Here is a 19,442-nt window from a genome sequence, read left to right on the forward strand (position 1 = left end):
TATGCATGTGTGTGTGTGTGTGTGTGTGTGTGTGTGTGTGTGTGTGTGTCTTGTATAGTTTTACATATACATGCACAAGAAGTTGCACCTTATAGAAAACTCAAGTTCACCTTCAAAGTGAGAAACCAGTAGAAAATCTAGAGATACATTTCCTCTCTCCCTTATTGCCTTGACTCAAATTGGGTTTAGGATGCTCAGAAAATGTGTCTTCTTTCACTCCATGAAGAGAGATTAGCTCTTTCAATTTGCTGGCAGACTATCTCCTGCCCTCTCAAAATGTATTTAGAGACACTCTGATACCAACCAGACAGGGAGTGGTGAGGACTTATGTGGTGATACATTGTGTATCAAATAAAGCTTGCCTGAGGATCAGAGGACAGAGCCAGCCACTAGATTAAACATAGAGGCCAGGCAGTGGTGGCACATACCTTTAACCTAGTACTTGGGAGGCAGAGATCTGTCTGGATCTCTGTGAGTTCAAAGCAATTCTGGACTACATGAGATTGATTCAGTCTAGGAGAGAAACAGCCAGACAGTGGTGGCACACATCTTTAATCCCAACACTTGAGATCTCATGCCTTTGCTACCAGTATTTGGGAAACACATACACCATTAATCCAAGCACTGGGAAGGAAGTGAAAGGGCTGGGCAGAGAAAGGCATATAAGGCATGAGGAGACAGGAACTAGAGTCTTTTTGGTGGAGGACTCAGAGGCTTTCAGTCAGAGGATTCCTAGAGTTAAGATCTCGCCTTCCATTCGGCCTGAGGATTCGGTAGTGGTGAGAAGTTTCTCTAGTGGCTTGTTCCTTTGTCTCTCTGATCTTTCAGCATTTACCCCAGTATCTGGCTCTGGGTTTTTGTTAAGACCATTTAGGATTCGTGCAACAGACTTGGGGCAGTGACAACTCACATCTGAGAGGAGCAGAGCTGCATGGAACTTTGGAGCACAAAGACATAGCAGGAAGGTGGGAAAGCACGGCAAGCTGCTGTGGTGGAGGGGATCTAACAGGAAGCCTGCAGGGCTTGGACTCAGAGATACAAGTGCATTTTGTAGCACACTGCCCCTTCTATACACACACACACACACACACACACACACACACACACACATACACACACACACACACACACACGCAAACAAAGACTTATTGCAAAGATTCACTGCATGTCCTAATGAAATGTTTCCCGCTGTTCACAAGATAACATGGAGCCCTCCAATCTGCAGTCATCTTTTTGTCGGGAGCATGACAGAAAGCTTGTGATGTCGCTGTTGAATGAGAACCTTTTTACCGTGGCAACAAGTCTGTCTCTCTGACTTTCGCCCCTAGTATGAGATGAGACACAGCTGTTGCTAATTGATCCACCTCTGTTAAACATTACACTTCAAAAGGAGGCCTCCATCAAACCCGATGAGACTGGCTGACTCCTTGGGTAGCCGGTTTTAGGGCTTTACAAAACTAGACTGTTTCCTCTCTTGATGGTGGACAAACGCTGAAGGCTGGCAAGGTTTGTCACATGGCTTGGTTGTAACCCAAAGAGGTGGTTTTACTTAAGTCAATTATTCTGAACTTTAGATTTTTTTTTCTGAAAAATTAATTTTAAAATTTAAAATCATATTGTGCACAACAGTGGGATTCAGTGTGATGTTTCCACACATGCATACAGCATGTACTGTACAAATTGAATAAACCCTTTCCACCTCTTCCAAACCACAAATAAACATTGCTCTATTTCCTGGTCAACATTCCTTAGTTCTCGTGTGTGTGTGTGTGTGTGTGTGTGTGTGTGTGTGTGTGTGTGTGTGTGTGTCTGTGTGTCTGTGGGTATGTAGAGAGGGAGGGAGAGGGAAAGAGGAAAGGAAAGGGAGAGGGAGGGAGGGAAGGAGAGAGAGAGAGAGAGAGAGAGAGAGAGAGAGAGAGAGAGAGAGAGAGAGAGAGAGAGAGAGAGAGAGAATTTGTCTAGTTTGTTCTACTTAATATAATGTCCTGCAGATATATCCATTTTCTGAAAACATGAGAGCATTTCTGTCTTCTTGGTGGCCAAGGAGACTACACTGTATCTAGGACACATACATGTACCTGTCTGACATGCCTTTTTTATTACCTTTGGCTATATCCCCATAACTGGAATAGATGGGTCAGACAGGAAAACTGATTTTGGTTTTCTTGGTTACTTCTAAAGTCTTCTTCATAGTGACTGTACTAATTAACATTCTCACCAACAGTAAGAAGAGTTTTTTTTTCTCCACATCCATAGCAGAACTGCTTTATTATTTTCTTTTAACTGAAGTGAAATGACATATCAATTTTATTTTAATTTGAATTTCCTTTATGTTAATGATTCAGAGCACTCATTCACAGTTTTCCCTGTTATATTTCTTCTTATGAGAGATATCTATTAAGGTCATTTTGTTTGTTTGTTTTGATACATGCAGCCAAGCCGGCTGCCTACTTTTTTTTTATGTAGGTGAGGCTGGCCTAGATTCCTGATCCTCCTGCCTCTACCTCCTGGGTGGTGGAATTATAAATGTGCACCATCATACTAGGCTCATTGTTCCTTAAAAAATATATTACTTTAAAAAGTTTTTACTTCTTTATATATTCTAGATATCAACTACCATACATATGGTTGGAAAATGCTTTTCCCATTATGTAGGCAGTCTGTTCACTCTGGTGAGGTGATTGCTTTCTTTGGTGTGAAGCAGTCTGCTCACTCTGGTGAGGTCATTGTTTCCTTTGGTGTGAAGAAACATTTAAGTATGTATTTGTTTTTAAAGTTTTCATACAAGTTTATATTGCATTTTGAGTATTCCCCCTCCATACTTTTCTCCTCCAGTTAGTCCATGTTGTCACCCTAGACAGTTTCACTTCCATTTTCCTGCAAAAGTCTTTAAGCTTGATGTAACCCCCTTTTGTGATTTTTTGTTTCTGTTTTCTGTGCTGCTGGAGTCATCTCCAGAAAAGCATTGCTGGGTTCATAGAAGAAGTCTTTCTGCTTTCTGCTAAGAGGTCTTCTCCCCCAAGCCCGAGTTTCCGGTCTTGTATTTAGGTACTTTGTCTCTTTGAGTTGTTCTTTCTACAGGGTGAGAGACACAGTCCTCTGTTGTGGATATGCATGCTCTTTAGTGCCAGTTATGGAAAGGTTATCCATTTTCCTGTTTGCGTCTTTGACACCTTTGTCAACAGTTAGACTTAGTTTCCTGTACTTCTTCAGTGCGTCCTAAAATTGTGACACCTCCAGCTTGGCTCATTTCTTCATGATTGCTTGGCTTTCATATAAAATGTTGGATTTTCTTCTAGTTCTGTTTAGTATATCATCAGTATTTCAGTGGAGGTTACACTGAATCTCTGTATCTCTTTGGATAGTATAGACATTTTAACAATGACCTTTTAATCCATGAACATGGGACGTCTTTCTTTTTTCTGTAAGTCTTCTACCATATCTTTCATTTGTGATTTGTAATTTTCACATAAAGGTCTTTTATTTTGTTAAGTTTATTCCTATGTATTTTAAATAATTCTTGTGATAGCATTACTTCCATGATTTCTTGTAAAAATTGTTATTGGTGTAGAGAAAATGACTTAGTTTTTGTATGCTGACCTTGTACCTCACAGGTTTAATTCACTTGTCTGTTCTAATTGTGTTTTGCTTGAGTCTTCAGAGATCTCTAATCATATCATTTGCGAACAGGTACGATTATGATTTCTTCATTTATTTGTATGGCTTTTATTTCTTTCTCTTGTCCAGTTGTTTTAGCTAACATTTCTAGTTCTATATTTATAAAAAGTGTTAAGAGTAGATGCTTGCCTTTTTCTTGGTATCAGAGGCATACTTTATGATTTTCCCCTTTTGTATGATGTTGGCAGTGGGCATGCACAGCTTCTGTTATGTTGGGGTACAGTACTTCCATGCTGTATTTGTTCAGAGCTTTTATCATAGAGGTGTATTGAGTTTTACCTAATGACTTTCCCCACATTTAGTGAGATATCATTTTTGTCTTTAATTCTGTTGATGTGATGTGATTTTTTTATTTGCCTCTATCCCCTGCTTCTGAAGAATAGACACCACTGGGTATGATTGTTTTGCTTGGCAACTTTTCTCTCAGTACTTGGAATATGCCATATTCAATCTCCTCTGGTGTGTATGGTTTCTCCAGAGAAATTTGTTCATACCATCTAATCAGAAATGTGACTCTGAGATTTGTTTTGCAGATTTTAAAAATCTTTCCTTGTTTTACAATTTTGACATGCTTGCTATAAAACACTCTGTAAAAGACCTTTCCTTGTTTCTAGGTCTTCCAAAGATCTCTAATGGTCTCTTTTCCCTTGACCCATTTTTTTTGTCTGAATGCGATATTTCAGAGGATCTATCTTCAAGTTTATGTATTCCTTTTTCTGCTTGATCTAGATTGCTGCTGAGGTTTTTTTGCTGTATGCTTTGACTTACAGAGCTTGTTTCTGAGATTTTGATTTGCTCTTTTACAAAATCTTCATCCCTTTGCTCTGCTTCTCATTCATATCTAGAATTATCTCTAGAATTTCTCTTAACTGCCTTATGTGTGTTCTCTTAGCTCTCACTTTTTTGTTTGTAACCCTTTTTTTCAAAACTCATTATCAGGTACTTCATCCACTTTGATCCCTTTGGAACCTGCCTCTTTATCTACTGTATTGTGTTGGGAATATCTGACTACTGTATTTTCCTGTATTTCTTCTCTTCCTGTATTGAGATTAACTTATCTGGTGGTCTGCTGTAGTAAGGGCCCTTTACTCTAGCTATGTCTAGAGGGTAGGTTGCTTAGTTGTCTAACATTGACTGTTTCTAGCTAGGAACCCACCTGAATACAGCCACATTTTAGCTTCTTTGGACTTTTTTTTTTTTAAGATTTATTTATTTATTATGTACACAGTATTCTGCCTGCATGTGTCCCTGCAGGCCAGAAGAGGGCACCAGATCTCATTACAAGTGGTTATGAGCCACCATGTGGTTGCTGGGAATTGAACTCAGGACCTCTGGAAGAGCAGTCGGTGCTCTTAACCACTGGGCCATCTCTCCAGCCCCGCTTCTTTGGACTTTAATTAATGAGGCTGGACACAATGAATGTCATGCTGGATTCAGATAGGCCTCCTATATCGCAGGTCAAGCAAGAGCAGTACCACAGACAGCTGTGGTGTAGACAGCAGTGGATGTGGGAGTTCAAAGTGTGGCTTCTCCTAGTCTGGGAGTAGAAGCCTGTACTGAGTGATAGAAGCTTCTTTGTGTATTGTTGATACTATAACAATGGCATTCCAGCAGTGGGTGAATTGTCTGTGTTTTGTCTTCTGACCAGTCAGTGGTGCTAACCTAGAGGTTTCATGGGGAGAAACCATGGTTAAAATCATGGTTATCTCTCAATGGCATACCTAGGTTCCGATAAGTGTATGGTCAGACAAAATGGTGTGTGTGTGTGTGTGTGTGTGTGTGTGTGTGTGTGTGTGTGTGTCTAGAAAGTGTGTAATTATGATTGGCAGCAGAAGCTGCCATGTTCTCTGCCTGTGTGTGACCTCAGCCAGAGTGGACAAAGTTGCACTCACTCCCTCTGACATACATTTGGGGGAAGAAGAGAGCTGGAGCCGTGGAAGTTTCTACCACCTCACCACTCTCCTGTGGGCAGAGCTGGGGCAGAAAGGTTTCCCCTCTGTTGTCAACCTCAGGCATCCAAGTGGGAGAGGGGCTATGGGAACTGCATGGGTGGCCACCTTCAGTCTGGATACTAGAGTCACACACATAGCTGCCTGCACCTTAGATCACAGCCATATTGTTGGGCCAAGTTGAATTTGCAAAGCTTCCTCCAAACCAGTGGAGGGAATATCGGCAGAATCCCAGGGATGGGACTATGTGGCACAAACTCAGACAACATTTCATTTCTCAAGATGGTTCCTGCCTAAGGTATCCTGTGGGGCTGCTGAGAGATGGTATGTGAGTTCTTTTCCCAAAGCAAGGCTTCCTCTCAGGCTTCATGTTGCTTATCTAAATGGCTCCAAAGCCTGTGTGGATTACGAGACTTTTTAGTCACTCAGATTGCTCCAGTGGATAGTGGATATCACATCTTCCCTGGCTGTGGAGTTGGATGACAGACATTGGGATATTTTCTTTTTCTTATACTGTCTCAGAATTGTACACAATTCTAGTTTCTCTCACTGATTTCCAGTGTTCTGGGGTCTCTCACCATACAATGTAGCTATATGTACCTGTCACTATGTGCTTTCTTTGAAAATATGTTTTAAACAGTCCCCTTATCACACAGCTGTCATTCAAATCATAGAAAGATGATAAAAATACTATAAAATTATGAGTACTAAATTGATATCACTATTGTAAATGAAAAAGCTAACTATAAATTATTAAAGTCTCTCTAAAATCTGATGAGATAAGAAATCTGTAATTCTGAAAATCTAAGACAAATACCCAGTACCATGTGTTACTCATCTTCTGTTTGAACAAAGCAATTTCTACAATATAATGAACTGGTCTTTTTAAAAACAACACTGTATTTGCCATTGTTGTAACTTCCAATCATGGTAAGTGATGACCAAGGATAGTTACCTAAAATCATGATGGTTTATCAACTAAAAAAAAAACAACCACTGAATATTTGCAGAAATGACAGGCTAACCTAACCTAACAAAGACACCTCTCCCTCCCACAAGACATACAATAGCATGAACTTGGAACAGATTGTTTTATTTCAGCGAGAATATCTTCTTCACTCCTTTCTTGCAAGACAGAGCCTGGGTGCTTTCTCTCACAGGTATTGTTCCTTCGTTCACCCTGCTGTCATCTCCCCTTCCCATCCTGCCAGCCTCTAAGTAGCTGTTTCTCAGTGCTGCTAGACAGTGTGGATCCACATGCTGATTAGTAAATTAGATGGAGAACATGGGTGCAGATAAATTCAGGGAGTATGCCCAGAAGTGAACTAACGCAGAGAGAGAAACATGTCTACCATGGGATCTGAAAACAGAGACCTCAAAGCCTAAGGCCCAGAGAACTTCTACAATTACTCAAATCTGCCCCGGTGATTCTGATCATAGTTTTTAAAATCTGTAGTTGGTGGCCTACTCCCCTTTCCACCCACAGATCAGCATCATGCAGGCTGGACAGTCACTGGCCTGTGCTGATGAACAGACATGGGACTGATGCTCCTTCCCTGCGTGATGCATTTCCTAAGCATTTTACTATGCACTATGGCCATAATTTAAGTAGTTCCCTGGACTCACTTGTTATTATTCTTATAGAAAGCTTTGAACTCACTCTCTACTAACTGCTGAGAACAACTACAAACATTCACACAGCATTTTTATGACTCTCTATGACAAGTTTTGTTGTGAAATATCTTACATAGCAAAAGTAGCCTTCACTTTTAAAAGCAGTTATTAAAACATACTTGTTTTCTTAAACATTGCAGAAGTAGTTGGCAGCTAAGTGTGATCTTTCCTCACAGGCAATACTTTGTTTTAGAAGGCATTTTTGATGGACACTAGTACAAGAGGGGATGGGACGGCAGATATCTGGTTGTGGAGGCCAAGGATGATGCTAAACATCCCACAGGAAGTAGAAGCTGCTGCTCTTTTCCTATACAAAAAAAGAACTATCTGGATATGATGGTTAATTTTAACTGTCAACTTAATACAACCTACAGTCACCTGGGAAGAGATTCTAAATGAGGAAATGTCTTGATCAGGTTGGACTGTGGACATCTGTAAGGGGGACTGCCTTGGTTGTCTTCATCAATACAGGAACCCACAGCCTGAAAGTGAGTGGTACCATTTATGGTTTGGTGTCCCAGACTGTAGAAGAGTAGAGAAATCTAGCTGAACCCTAAGCATGCATGCACTCATTTCTCTCTGTTTTTGACTGTGGATGTGATGTGAGTAGCTGCTTCAAGTCCTTGTTGCCTTGACTTTCCCACAATAAAAGACAAGAACCTGGAATTATGAGCTTTCCTACAGCGCTTTTCGTCATGGTATTTTATAACAGTAACAGACATGAAACTAAATCATGCCAGTTGTACTACTAGAACATTGGTCCAACACATCAACTGTGCTAAGGGTGAGAAACATTGCTTTGTAACAGTTGAGCTCACTGAAATGTCGTGATTTTACACTGCCTAACCAGCAAAGTGCTAGAGAAAGCAGTCCTCTGCTCAATTAGCCTTTTATTTGGCCCCAACCTGTAAGCGCTGCTGTTGTGTAGAATCCTCAGAAAAGGGGTCGCATATGACTTTATATCTTTTTAGTCTAGATCACTGAGGATAACATTCAAAGGAGAATATCCTTCCTTTGCACAGAGCAAAGTAACTAAAATCTAAGCCCCCTTGTGGCTTTTTGAGTATTGAGCAGATTGCATAGGGCCTCTCAGGCCAACCACAGCTCCCACTGTTGGCATCTGTCTTCCTCTGTGTCTTGAACCACATTCATGGTCCAGAAACAGCGCACATCTCTAGTAGGGAGTTCTAAGCATTTTAGCATCCTGGGATCAAGAATCTGAAGTTCCATTTCTTTTAAAACTTCTAATATCCACCCTGATTCTCTTCCCTATTTCCCTATCTCTTCAAGTTTCCTATCTCTGCTTTCTAGAAACATCCCCACCTGTTTATAAGCCTTGCTCTTGACATTTTTCTTTTATGGTATAGGCTCATGGCTCAGAAACAAAGCTGGACTTCCAGATGCCACGCATTAGTTTTAGGCTTCTTGGGCAAGTTAGTTTTAAGCAGTTAGCATATGAAGCTAGCCTTGATTCCTGGGCACCCTGTTCACTGGGATTGTCCCTTATTGATGATTTTGTCTTTCTATCAAATTGGTATCAATTGGTAGACAATTCTTGAGTGACAGCATCCTCCCTCCATTGGCACAAACACCCTATTTAATTTTCCCCATCAATTTTTCTCTGTAGCATATGTCTTCTAAAAAACATTATTTAGTTATTTATGTTGTTCAATGCCTGACTTTCCAAATCAGAATAGAAAATCAACCAGAGCAAATTTTATTCAGGTTTGTTGACAAAATGTCCCCCTCAACACTATCAGAACCTAGCATAAAGTAGGTTCTCAATAAATTAATAATTGAAAGTTGAGTGAACATAACTGACTCCCCATGTTTAAATTATAAATAATATAAGTAGAAATAAAATAATTAAATAAAGTCTCTTTCTAGAATAAGTACATTTAAATGACTTTCAAAATTGAGACCAATTTCTAGTTTTCAAAAGGCTGATATTAAGCTTGTCTCTGAATATCAATTCTTACAGCCATAAAACAAAATGACCTTTGAAAGTGCACTTAAAGTATTCATGCTTCATTCAGATCACAATTTATGGCGATTGATTAGTGTTACATTCATTAACTATTTACCATGGCATTTTCTGTTTGGTCTGCTGTTCTTAATCCTTGGACTTGACCTAAATTGCAAAAGACTTGCTTAGTATTTAATTACATTTTGATTAGAAGTAATAACAGAACAGCTATGTGGTCACTAATGAAAAGCCCATAATAAACAGTTTCTGAATGGCAGGCTGTCTTAGGTGCTAACAGAGAGTCTACTGTTGGCATGTGTGCAGTGTTTGTCCATTAACTCCACAGAAAGTAGTGATTCAGGAAGGGAAAGTTAATTTATTCTTCTTTCTATATGGAAGCCCCAAACCTTGTTAAGTCTACTGCTTTCTATGCATCAGTGTTGAGTCAAAAAGTAATCATTTAAGAATTGATGTTTATAAGAATAGTTTTTTCCTGAAGTATGTTTATTTACATACATTTTTGGGGGGAATATATGGCTCCCTTACTTAAGTCTTTGCTGCTGGAAAGGACGCCAGTGTTTCATCTTTATTGAGAACCTAAGGCTGTGGGTTATTATGCCTGCAATGTGACAGAGTGAGAGAAAAGGCATTGAGAGGGAAAAAGAGAGAAGTCACATATCCTTTTATTTATACTTTTTCAAATCTTTAGTTCTCTTTATGATTTTAAAATTACATATATTCAGAATTAAATGAGTTGAGGTTATAGAACAGTAGACAACAAAATAATTCACTTATTATCTTACATTTAGAAGTGACAATAGTTGACTTTCATTTTAATCCATTCTTTCTTTTTTCTTTTCTTTTTGAGATTATAATATAATTGTAGCATTTCTCTCTTCCCTTTCTACACTCCAAACCCTCCCCTATGCTCTCCTTGCTCTTTCAAGTTCATGGTCTCTGTTTTTGTTCTCATTTTAAGGAGCATATGAACATAACGTATACTTGCATAATGTATCTTTTTTTTTGAGACAGGGTCTTACTAAGTAGCTCAGGCTGGACCTGAATTTTCAATCTTCCTATCTCCTACTCATCCACATGCCTTAGTGCTAGAATTCCAGGTGTTTGCTCTCCTAAATACATAGATCCATTTCTACATTTAGAAATAGAGTATTTTTAATGTTTTGCATAGCATTATACCATGAATAGTTTCCTCCATTTTTGAGGTTATAATGGACGTTACAGCACTATATTATTTTTTTAATTGATTTATTTTTAATTATATGTGTGTGTGTGTGTGTGTGTGTGTGTGTGTGTGTGTGTGTGTGTGTGTGTGTGTGAATGTGAGCGCAGAGGCTTGTGGAAGCCAGAGGTGGTGAATCTCCTAGAACTGGAGTTAGATGCTGTTGTGAGCCACCGGATTGACATGCTGGGAAACAAACTTGGGTCCACTGCAAGAGCAGTATCCGCTCTTCCTTGCTGAGTCGTGTTTCTAGTCCCATTGTTATGGCCTTGGTATTTTAATTTGTATTATGGAAAATTAATTTATTCCACAAAATTAATCTACATTTCTGCTCTTTAAAAACATGATTCAGGGGCTGGAGAGATGGCTCAGAGGTTAAGAGCACTGGCTGTTCTTCCAGAGGACCTGAGTTCAATTCCCAGCACCCACATGGTGGCTCACAACCATCTGTAATGAGATCTGATGCCCTCTTCTGGCCTGCAGACATACATGCAGGCATAATCTGTATACATAATGAATAAATAAATCTTTAAAAAAAAACATGATTCAATATAAAACGTGGGGTTTAAAAGGACATTTATTTTTAAGGTTTGTTACATACACTGTACAATTGCAATCCAGAAAGGACATATGCATTTACTCCTATCAAAACCCTGCTTTTTCTGATCCCCCTAGTATGAAGCACATTTCCTTAAAATAATTTGCTAATCCATTGGCTTTTTTTTTTGGTAACACAAAGTTGATTGTATTTGCTAGGAAATACTATTTACAATGGCTTTGAAAACAATTACATAAACTGCAAGGGGAAATCATGCCATTTAGGCTGAATTAGAACAGTCATTTGAAACAGTTGTCATTTCCCAAGGCCAATTGCAGAGTATGTATTTTGGTGAGTACTGGCCTAGAAAGAAGACTATTAAGCTCCTTACAGTAATGTTTCTAATAGAGTTTGGTAACTACCTTATTTTATTTTAATTTTTATCAAAGGAAATATTTCCATTTAAAAGATTTTTTATTTCAATGAATACATTTTCTCCCTTCTATAAAGAAAATAATCTAGATACTCAGAAATTAACTTTTCCTAGATTCTTCTGCACTCTGTTTTGTCTAATAGTGCCATATGGAAAGTCAGACTGGACTTTGCATGCTCTTCCAAATCGCCTTATGTGTGTACATTGAACTTCTAGAACCAAGCTGGGCTGGCAAGCCTGGTCATTAAAGAGGAGGGAAAAGAAGTTGTAAGAATTAGCCTTTGTCAAGTTAATTTTAGGAAAATCTATTATTTAACAAATTTTATATTTGCTCTTCATTTATCAAACAAACAAACAATAGCAACAACAAAAACAAAATTTAAAAAAGATCTCCCAAGCTCTGTATTTATTCAAAGTCTACGTCTGTGGAACGTTGCTTGCAATATGCTGCTCACATAAAGTCCCCACTCTCCAAAGAACAGAAATTATAAGGAGTAACAGACTTAAGCAATGGTACCAATCTGTTAAGTGCCCATAAAAGATAGAAATATAAGGTCCAGTGGGGGTCTGGAAGACAAGGGAGCTAGCTAGTTGTTTGGCTATAAACAGGGAATGGCCGGGCGGTGGTGGCGCACGCCTTTAATCCCAGCACTTGGGAGGCAGAGGCAGGAGGATCTTTGTGAGTTCGAGGCCAGCCTGGTCTACAGAGCGAGATCCAGGAAAGGCGCAAAGCTGCACAGAGAAACCCTGTCTCGAAAAACCTAAAAAAAAAAAAAAAAACAGGGAATGTTTAAACCGATACTGAAGATTGTGACTAGATGATATGGTGAAAGGATACTCTAGACAGCAGGAACACAACATGAACAGGAATTGACATGGGAATCCTATAGTCTTTCTGAAGGCCAGTAAAGCAATTTAGAATAGTCATGAGACTGGAGCCAGGAGAGGGTCTCAGAGCGTGAAGGGCTCTGTAGAATAGTCAAAGAACACGCGAAAGTGCGGAGTGATGGCTCAACAAGTCAGAGTGCTTGTAAATGTAAGCATGGACACTTGAGTTTGACTCCCGAGTACCCATGTAAAAACTGTATGTGGCCACATGTGCCTGTAACTCCAGTGCTGTAGGGAGGGTGTGGAGACAGGAGCACTGGGGCTTTCAGGCTGTCAGCCTAGCTCCAGGTTCAGAGCAATCCAGTCACAAGGAAGTAAGGTGGAGAGTCATAGGGCAGGACACCCTACATCCTTCTCCAGTATCCATAAGTGTACGGGTGTATGGGTACATACATGAATGTGTAGGTACACCAAACATGCGCACATGCATGCATGTGTGAGTGCGTGCACACACACACACACACACACACACACACACACACACACACACACACACACACACCAGTGGCTTCAAGATGATCAATAGATGGTGTCTTTGTAGAGTTAAGAGGGTGAATTGAGAGGCAACATCTGGGGAAATCCCTTAAAGGGCCAAGAGAAATTTAATAAGTCAGTGGTTTTCATATTTTGACACTGATCATCAGGCTAAACCGTCAGTATTTCTGACTGAGTAGGTACTGGTGTGGGTTCCACAGATCTGCATTGCTAACAAGTTCCCAGATGGCTAGAGTTTCCCAGGTTTTCTTCTTGAGCAACTAGGTGGATCCTTGTATCATAAGACAGGGAACATATGAAGCCAATCCTCTTGTGACCCTCTAATCCTCTGCCTTTTATTGATGTTTCCACTAATTTTTCAAGCTTTACATGTTACCCTCTGTCTATATTATGATATTGAACTCAAGCTGATTTATTTGAACATCTCTCTGCTTTATGCTTTTAGCATCCAGATCTCCATTGGCTTATGATAAATCTTTCAGGTCCAAAGGAAACTCCAATTCCCCAAACTCCAAAAGGTTGTCCAAATATCCAGAAATGAGATAATTCAAAATCAACTTGCACTATAGAAGGATTTCTGATGGTTGGATAAAAGCCAACATTCTTCAGGAACTTGTGAAACCAGTTCCCATCTGCCAAAAGGAGTCATTTCCCTTACCTTTGGCAAAAGAGACATATGGCTCTCCAGTTTCATATACCCGTGGTTGCATATGGAAGGGGATGCTGTCCTCCAAGCTTCCTTAGTATCACAAATTTTTATTATATGTATATGTGTTTGTTATACATTTCAAAGTCCCCATCCCAGTCTCCCAATCCTTCCCTTCCCCCAACTACTCACCCTCCTTCTAACTCCACTATTCTCACGTTCTTTATTCTCTATCTCCTGCTGTTCTCCCTTTTCTCCCAGTCTGCTGGCCATGTATAGTCTACTTCTTTCTCCCTCTCCTCTGGACTCTTCCGAATGCCTTCAGATGTTCTCATTCTCTTGTCTACAACAAAATCCCTTCTCCTTAACCCTACCATGGAGTGGTCATACTGGCATTTTCTTTACCATATTCAACATCCAAATGGACAAATGTGTCATCACTTATTAGTGGGAGTCTGATGATCCTCCATTGATCTTGAAACCGTGCCTTAGCCCAGTGTTGTGTCTCAAGTGGTAATTTCATGGGCCACAGCATGCTATGTGGAGGGTTCGTCCTGGGAGTTAGGTATTTCCTGGCATCTCTCCATAAGCATATAGATAAGCCACAGAGTCTTACATAAGGGACAAACACCAGTTAAATTTTCTGTTCTTTGGACCTTGCCCCAGGTAGGGTGAGTCACAGATAGGTATGGCTTTTCTCTGCAAAGGAACAGTAACAGTGACATTTAAAGATGTTTACAGTTAATTACATGCATAGGAAGCAGATCAGATGGAGGGACCATACAGTCTTGAATCAAGTAATATCTTGATTTTGCGTTCAATTAGAGTCTTCATCTGTACACTTCCAACAATAGAATATTTCATGTAATGTTGGGTGGATTAAATGAAGTAATGTAATAAACTATCAAGTTCAGTGTTCTGTGTGATAAATATTCTCTCTCTTTTTTTTTTTTTTTTTTGGTTTTTCGAGACAGGGTTTCTCTGTGTAGCTTTGCGCCTTTCCTGGAACTCACTTGGTAGCCCAGGCTGGCCTCGAACTCACAGAGATCCGCTGGCCTCTGCCTCCCGAGTGCTGGGATTAAAGTCGTGCGCCACCACCACCCGGCTGATAAATACTCTCTTATCTACTCTTTTTCCATTATTGGTAGCCAGTCACTCTGGTAGGAAGTAGTGTAACTCTAGACATGTTTGAAAATAACAATTTTTTAGGATAGTTGAATTGGACAGTAGTAACATCATATGGATCAGGCTATAACCATGTGAGCCAACTTTAGTTTCTGCAGTCTACAAACACTTTTAATTTTGCAGACATTTGTAAATTCCCAAGAGTATTTAAGTGTTAAATTTTAATTTACTACATTTACAAAAAATTTCTTAGGCTTCCTGCTCTAGAACATTTTTCATTCCCGATCAATCAGAGACATTATTGCATATTAGGCTTTGATAAGGCCATTTGTTCATAACTCGAACCCTTTACTATAACAGAAAAAAGGTATTAATTATTTATCAAAAGAAATGAGAACATGATGTACCCGGTTCCCTGTCTTCTAAATAGTACCGTAGCTTGTTTTAGTAACAGCCATGTTCATAGTTGGAAATTTTATTGGGGCTTCTACGAAGATTTTTTCAGCAGATATTTGCAAGTTCTTGTTACACTACCTATCCAATGATCACTTATCGAGTACTTATAATAATGTAGGAAATATGCAAGATTTATGTTTCTATCTGCATCAATACACACATTCCCATACTGTAATCATCACCTATAGCACTCTAGGTGTTTAGAGGATGGACATAGAACATGCCTTCATCATTCTTCGTCAAGAACATTAAAGCAAACATTTCTTTTCCAAGTTTGGAAGAGCATTTATTTTTCAAGAACCTGATGGATTAGATGTCCCATACTTTGTTAAATTTCCCGAATAACAGATGTACAGGCCAGGAAAACTTTCAGGAAATCTGACTATTTCATTTGATTGACGTTCCCACTTGTCCCCAACCCTTACTCTTTAGTATATGTCAACACCCAATCAGTGTTAAAGCATATGTTCAGGGATAATATCAAGAGAAAATTTCAGCAAGGGGAAATTAGTTGAAATAATTTCTGTACAAGAATTTAATAAATACCACTTTATTTCAAGGATCAAATATTTGATGTGGCACCAAGATTAGGCTTATCTTTACCCTTTGTGGAAAATCTCCAAGAAGCCCTTGCTTTTAATGCTGGTACTGCCATATTTTAGCTTATTTGATCAAGCATATCCACCAAATTCAGTATGCTTTACCTGTCTATTGGAGCTCGGTTCAGCAGGCTGTGGTACTTACCTATGAATCTGATGATCCTTCGGAGTAAGGGGTTCAGGTAACAGCATTCCCCTGTTAGGATTGTTTTCTCCTCAGCAATCAGGGATTCCCTTGTTGATTTTATGAAATACATGGATATTTCACCGATAAAAATCTGGAGAAGGAATGTTAAAGAAATGTCAAGCAGGAGAATTGCTTGATTAAAGGTAGAGCAGGGGTCCACAAAATAACTTCTAAAGAATTATAGTCCTTTTAAAAGATACCATGTTGATTGGGAAGATGGTGCACTAGATAGTATCTTGTATTTAATTCTTCAAAAGAATTGGAGAAACCAATATTTGATCATTTAAAATACAGCTCAAGGAAAAGTATTAAAATCTAAGGCCATATAACATATAAATTGAAATAATAGTGCTTAACGGAATTTATGATAAAGCTTGTGGCAGGATTAAATTTTTACTTCACTTTGGAAGTTGCAACAATGAAGAATGGTGCAGATAGCTAATGATCCAAGAAAGCATACTTTTACATCTCACAATACATTATTGTTTGTATTATAAATATTTACTTGATCATCTTTGCCTGAGGTGTGTTTCTCCTACATTGAAGTGGTTTGACTGTTACTCAGTTCACCTTTTGTTGTTTGTAGATCAAGATGTAGAGCTCTCAGCTCCAGCACCATCTTTGCCTGCATACCACCATCTCCCATCATGATGATAGTGGACTAAACCTCTAAACTGTAAGCTACCCCAATCAGTTTTCTTTTATAAGAGTTGCCATGGTCCTGGAGTCCCTTCACAGCAATAGAACCCCTAACTAGAACACGAGGACTGTAAGCTCTTTGATATCAGTGTCACACTGACATTTAAAAATTATCCTGTTAGCACAAAGCAAAGTAGATTGACATTTAAAATAAGGAATAAGCATGGACAATTTTTTTTTTCAAGACAGAGTTTCTCTGTGTAGCTTTGTGCCTTTCCTGGAACTCACTCTGTAGCCCAGGCAGATCTCAAACTCAAAAATCCACCTGCCTCTGCCTCCCAAGTGCTGGGATTAGAGGCGTGCACCACCACCACCCAACAGCATGAACAAATTTTAATAAACCCTGCACTGCTACAAGTGAAGATGGAAGTTATCTCCAAAGAGTTAAAATTAACAATTGCCACCAATCATTAAATACTAGGCATATGGAAGGCACTTCAACCTGTTGACATGTTCAGAAGATCCCTAGCCTAGGTATAAATACACTTTCTTTCCTGGAGAGCCATGGAGGTTCTCTAAAGCATAGAAGTGGCACATGGGGGCACTGAATCCAGGTCAACTAGACTCAAACCCTACACCAACCAATGCGCTATACAGAATTGTGATTTTTTTTTTTTTTTTTTTTTTTTGTTTTTCGAGACAGGGTTTCTCTGTGTAGCTTTGCGCCTTTCCTGGAACTCACTTGGTAGTCCAGGCTGGCCTCGAACTCACAGAGATCCGCCTGGCTCTGCCTCCCGAGTGCTGGGATTAAAGGCGTGCGCCACCACCGCCCGGCCAGAATTGTGATTTTTATAATTTTATTTCCAATTAATCTTCAGGAGATCATGCTTTAAAGATGGTTTTCTTTGCCTTCATATAACCTGCAAGTTTGGAAAAATTTTATCAATGTTTTAAGAAACCCTATGTTTTATATTAATTTTGATGTATTTATGTGTATGAATATTTTGTCTGCACATGTATGTGTACCACATGCTTGCCTAGTGCCTGTGGAGGTCAGAAGAGGTTATCAGATTCCCTGTAACTGGAGCTTGGGATGGTTGTGAGCTACCATGTGATTGCTGGTAATCAAATCCAGGTACCCTGCAAGATCAAGTACTCTAAACCACTGAGCATTCTCTCCAGCACCCCTTTTAATTTCTCCAGCAACCCCATACATTATATCCTTGTCATTACAGAGTATCTGCATAAAAATAGCTTCAAAGAATATACCCAAGTAATGAAAATTAAAATATAAAATTTCAAAACCAAGATCATTTATGTGTTTATTACTTCTGTTTAGTGGTGAGGTCACTGACCATCTCCGAGACTTGGCCACACACAGCCAGATTGTGTCTGGAACAGTTCTAGAATGTGGCACATGATTCTATTTTCACTAACCCCCAAAAACTCATACTATAACAGCACAAGAATCTTTCAATAGCTGAAGAATCCTATACTTAACCTGTTTGCCTATTGGTGTTTTCAGTATTAGTTACAAATTCATGTTTGCTACTCTATACAAAAAGTATTGCCACTAACATTCAAATCACAAAGGAGATATGGAACATAAAAGAGAAAAAATGAAGAAAGAGTATATTTTAATCTATATATTTGTAATGAAGCCCATTATTTTGTATGTGCAATAAAAATTAATAAAAAGAGAAAATGTAAATTGATTATTTATATCCAGATACTGGCAATGCCTGGAATATACTAAGTGCATAAGTGCTAAAAGAAGGAAGATGGAGAGAAGAAGGGGTCAAGGAGTCTTTTTATAATCGAAATGGAGTGACATACATTTGAATTTGTAAAACTGATGGGCATCAAGTGGCTGATGAGCAGTCTGGTTCCTTCCACAGTGAATGGGCTCTATGGACAGTCATCTTCCTAACCACACATGCCTTTCACTATTTCTCTGCTCACTAGGTCTTCCGTTCTAGGGGGGATGAGTCTGCTTGGAGGATGCGGGCTGTGAAGGTAAAGGATGGCTCTGCTTTCTGCCAAGCTTGCAGCCCACAGTTGATGCCATTTTGCTCAGAGTGGCAGATTTACAGCTCTGGCTTTGGCAGTGCCTTGGCCCCTCCATCTGTACTTCTGTTGGACCACCCTGTCTCAATCCATCATCTGTACAAAGAGCAGCTGGAGCAGGTGGGAGTTTCCATGTGTTCAGTTTTGGCTGTTTTACTTATTTAGACCTCTCTGATCACTGGCTAACAAAATAAACATCAATCATGGCAAATTACAGTGTCCTCCAGTGAGAAGTGGTCAAGGCCAAACTAGCTCTGGCAAGAATAAACTGTGGATAAATTCCATCAGTGCGTTTTCATCTCCCAGCTATGCTAGCCACAATCCTAAGTGACTCATGACCTTTTACACAGTAGTAAGCATACTTTAAGTCATGAATGCAGCTGCCATACATGATTAGTCATCTTTCACACACAAAATTCAAATGCATATATGTTAACCATACTGAAACATAGTAAGCATTTTTTGCGTATTATCTTTTTTGATGCATTATTCACAAAATTGAAACTACTTTTTACACATAAAATTATATTCATTTATCATGTTCAGCATAATGTTCTAAAGTGCATTTATATTGTACAATGTGTGACTCTAGCTAGGTAATTAACATATATCTTAAAAAACATAGTCACCACTTGGGGGGGTGTGAGTATTTAGAATCCACTCAACATTTCTCAACATCACAATGTCTTGGTAGTGATTTTGAACACTGTTGTAGATTTATGGCATGTACCTAGTTAACTAAAATTTTAAATTATTTGAACAATATCTCCTCGAGCCCTTCTCTCTAACCACCCAAGTCCCTGGCAATCATTCTATTCTCTGTTTTGGTGAGGTCAACTTTTAGATCCAACACATGAGTGAG

At 39.2% G+C, this 19,442-nt stretch overlaps 1 protein-coding gene across 2 annotated transcripts in view; it reads right to left on the minus strand.

Moving 5' to 3' along the window:
- Positions 1-19,442, minus strand: part of Plppr1 (phospholipid phosphatase related 1) — a 285,228-nt gene that overhangs the window by 19,762 nt on the left and 246,024 nt on the right. For both annotated transcript variants that reach the window (XM_052715907.1, XM_052715906.1), the window contains exon 4: positions 15,833-15,965. In XM_052715907.1, the coding sequence (XP_052571867.1) occupies positions 15,833-15,965 (133 nt within the window). The remainder of the gene's footprint in view (positions 1-15,832; positions 15,966-19,442) is intronic.

The sequence above is a fragment of the Peromyscus californicus genome, unplaced genomic scaffold, assembly GCF_007827085.1.
Source record: "Peromyscus californicus insignis strain IS unplaced genomic scaffold, ASM782708v3 Scaffold_5__1_contigs__length_169319896, whole genome shotgun sequence".
In the NCBI taxonomy this organism is placed as follows: domain Eukaryota; kingdom Metazoa; phylum Chordata; class Mammalia; order Rodentia; family Cricetidae; genus Peromyscus; species Peromyscus californicus.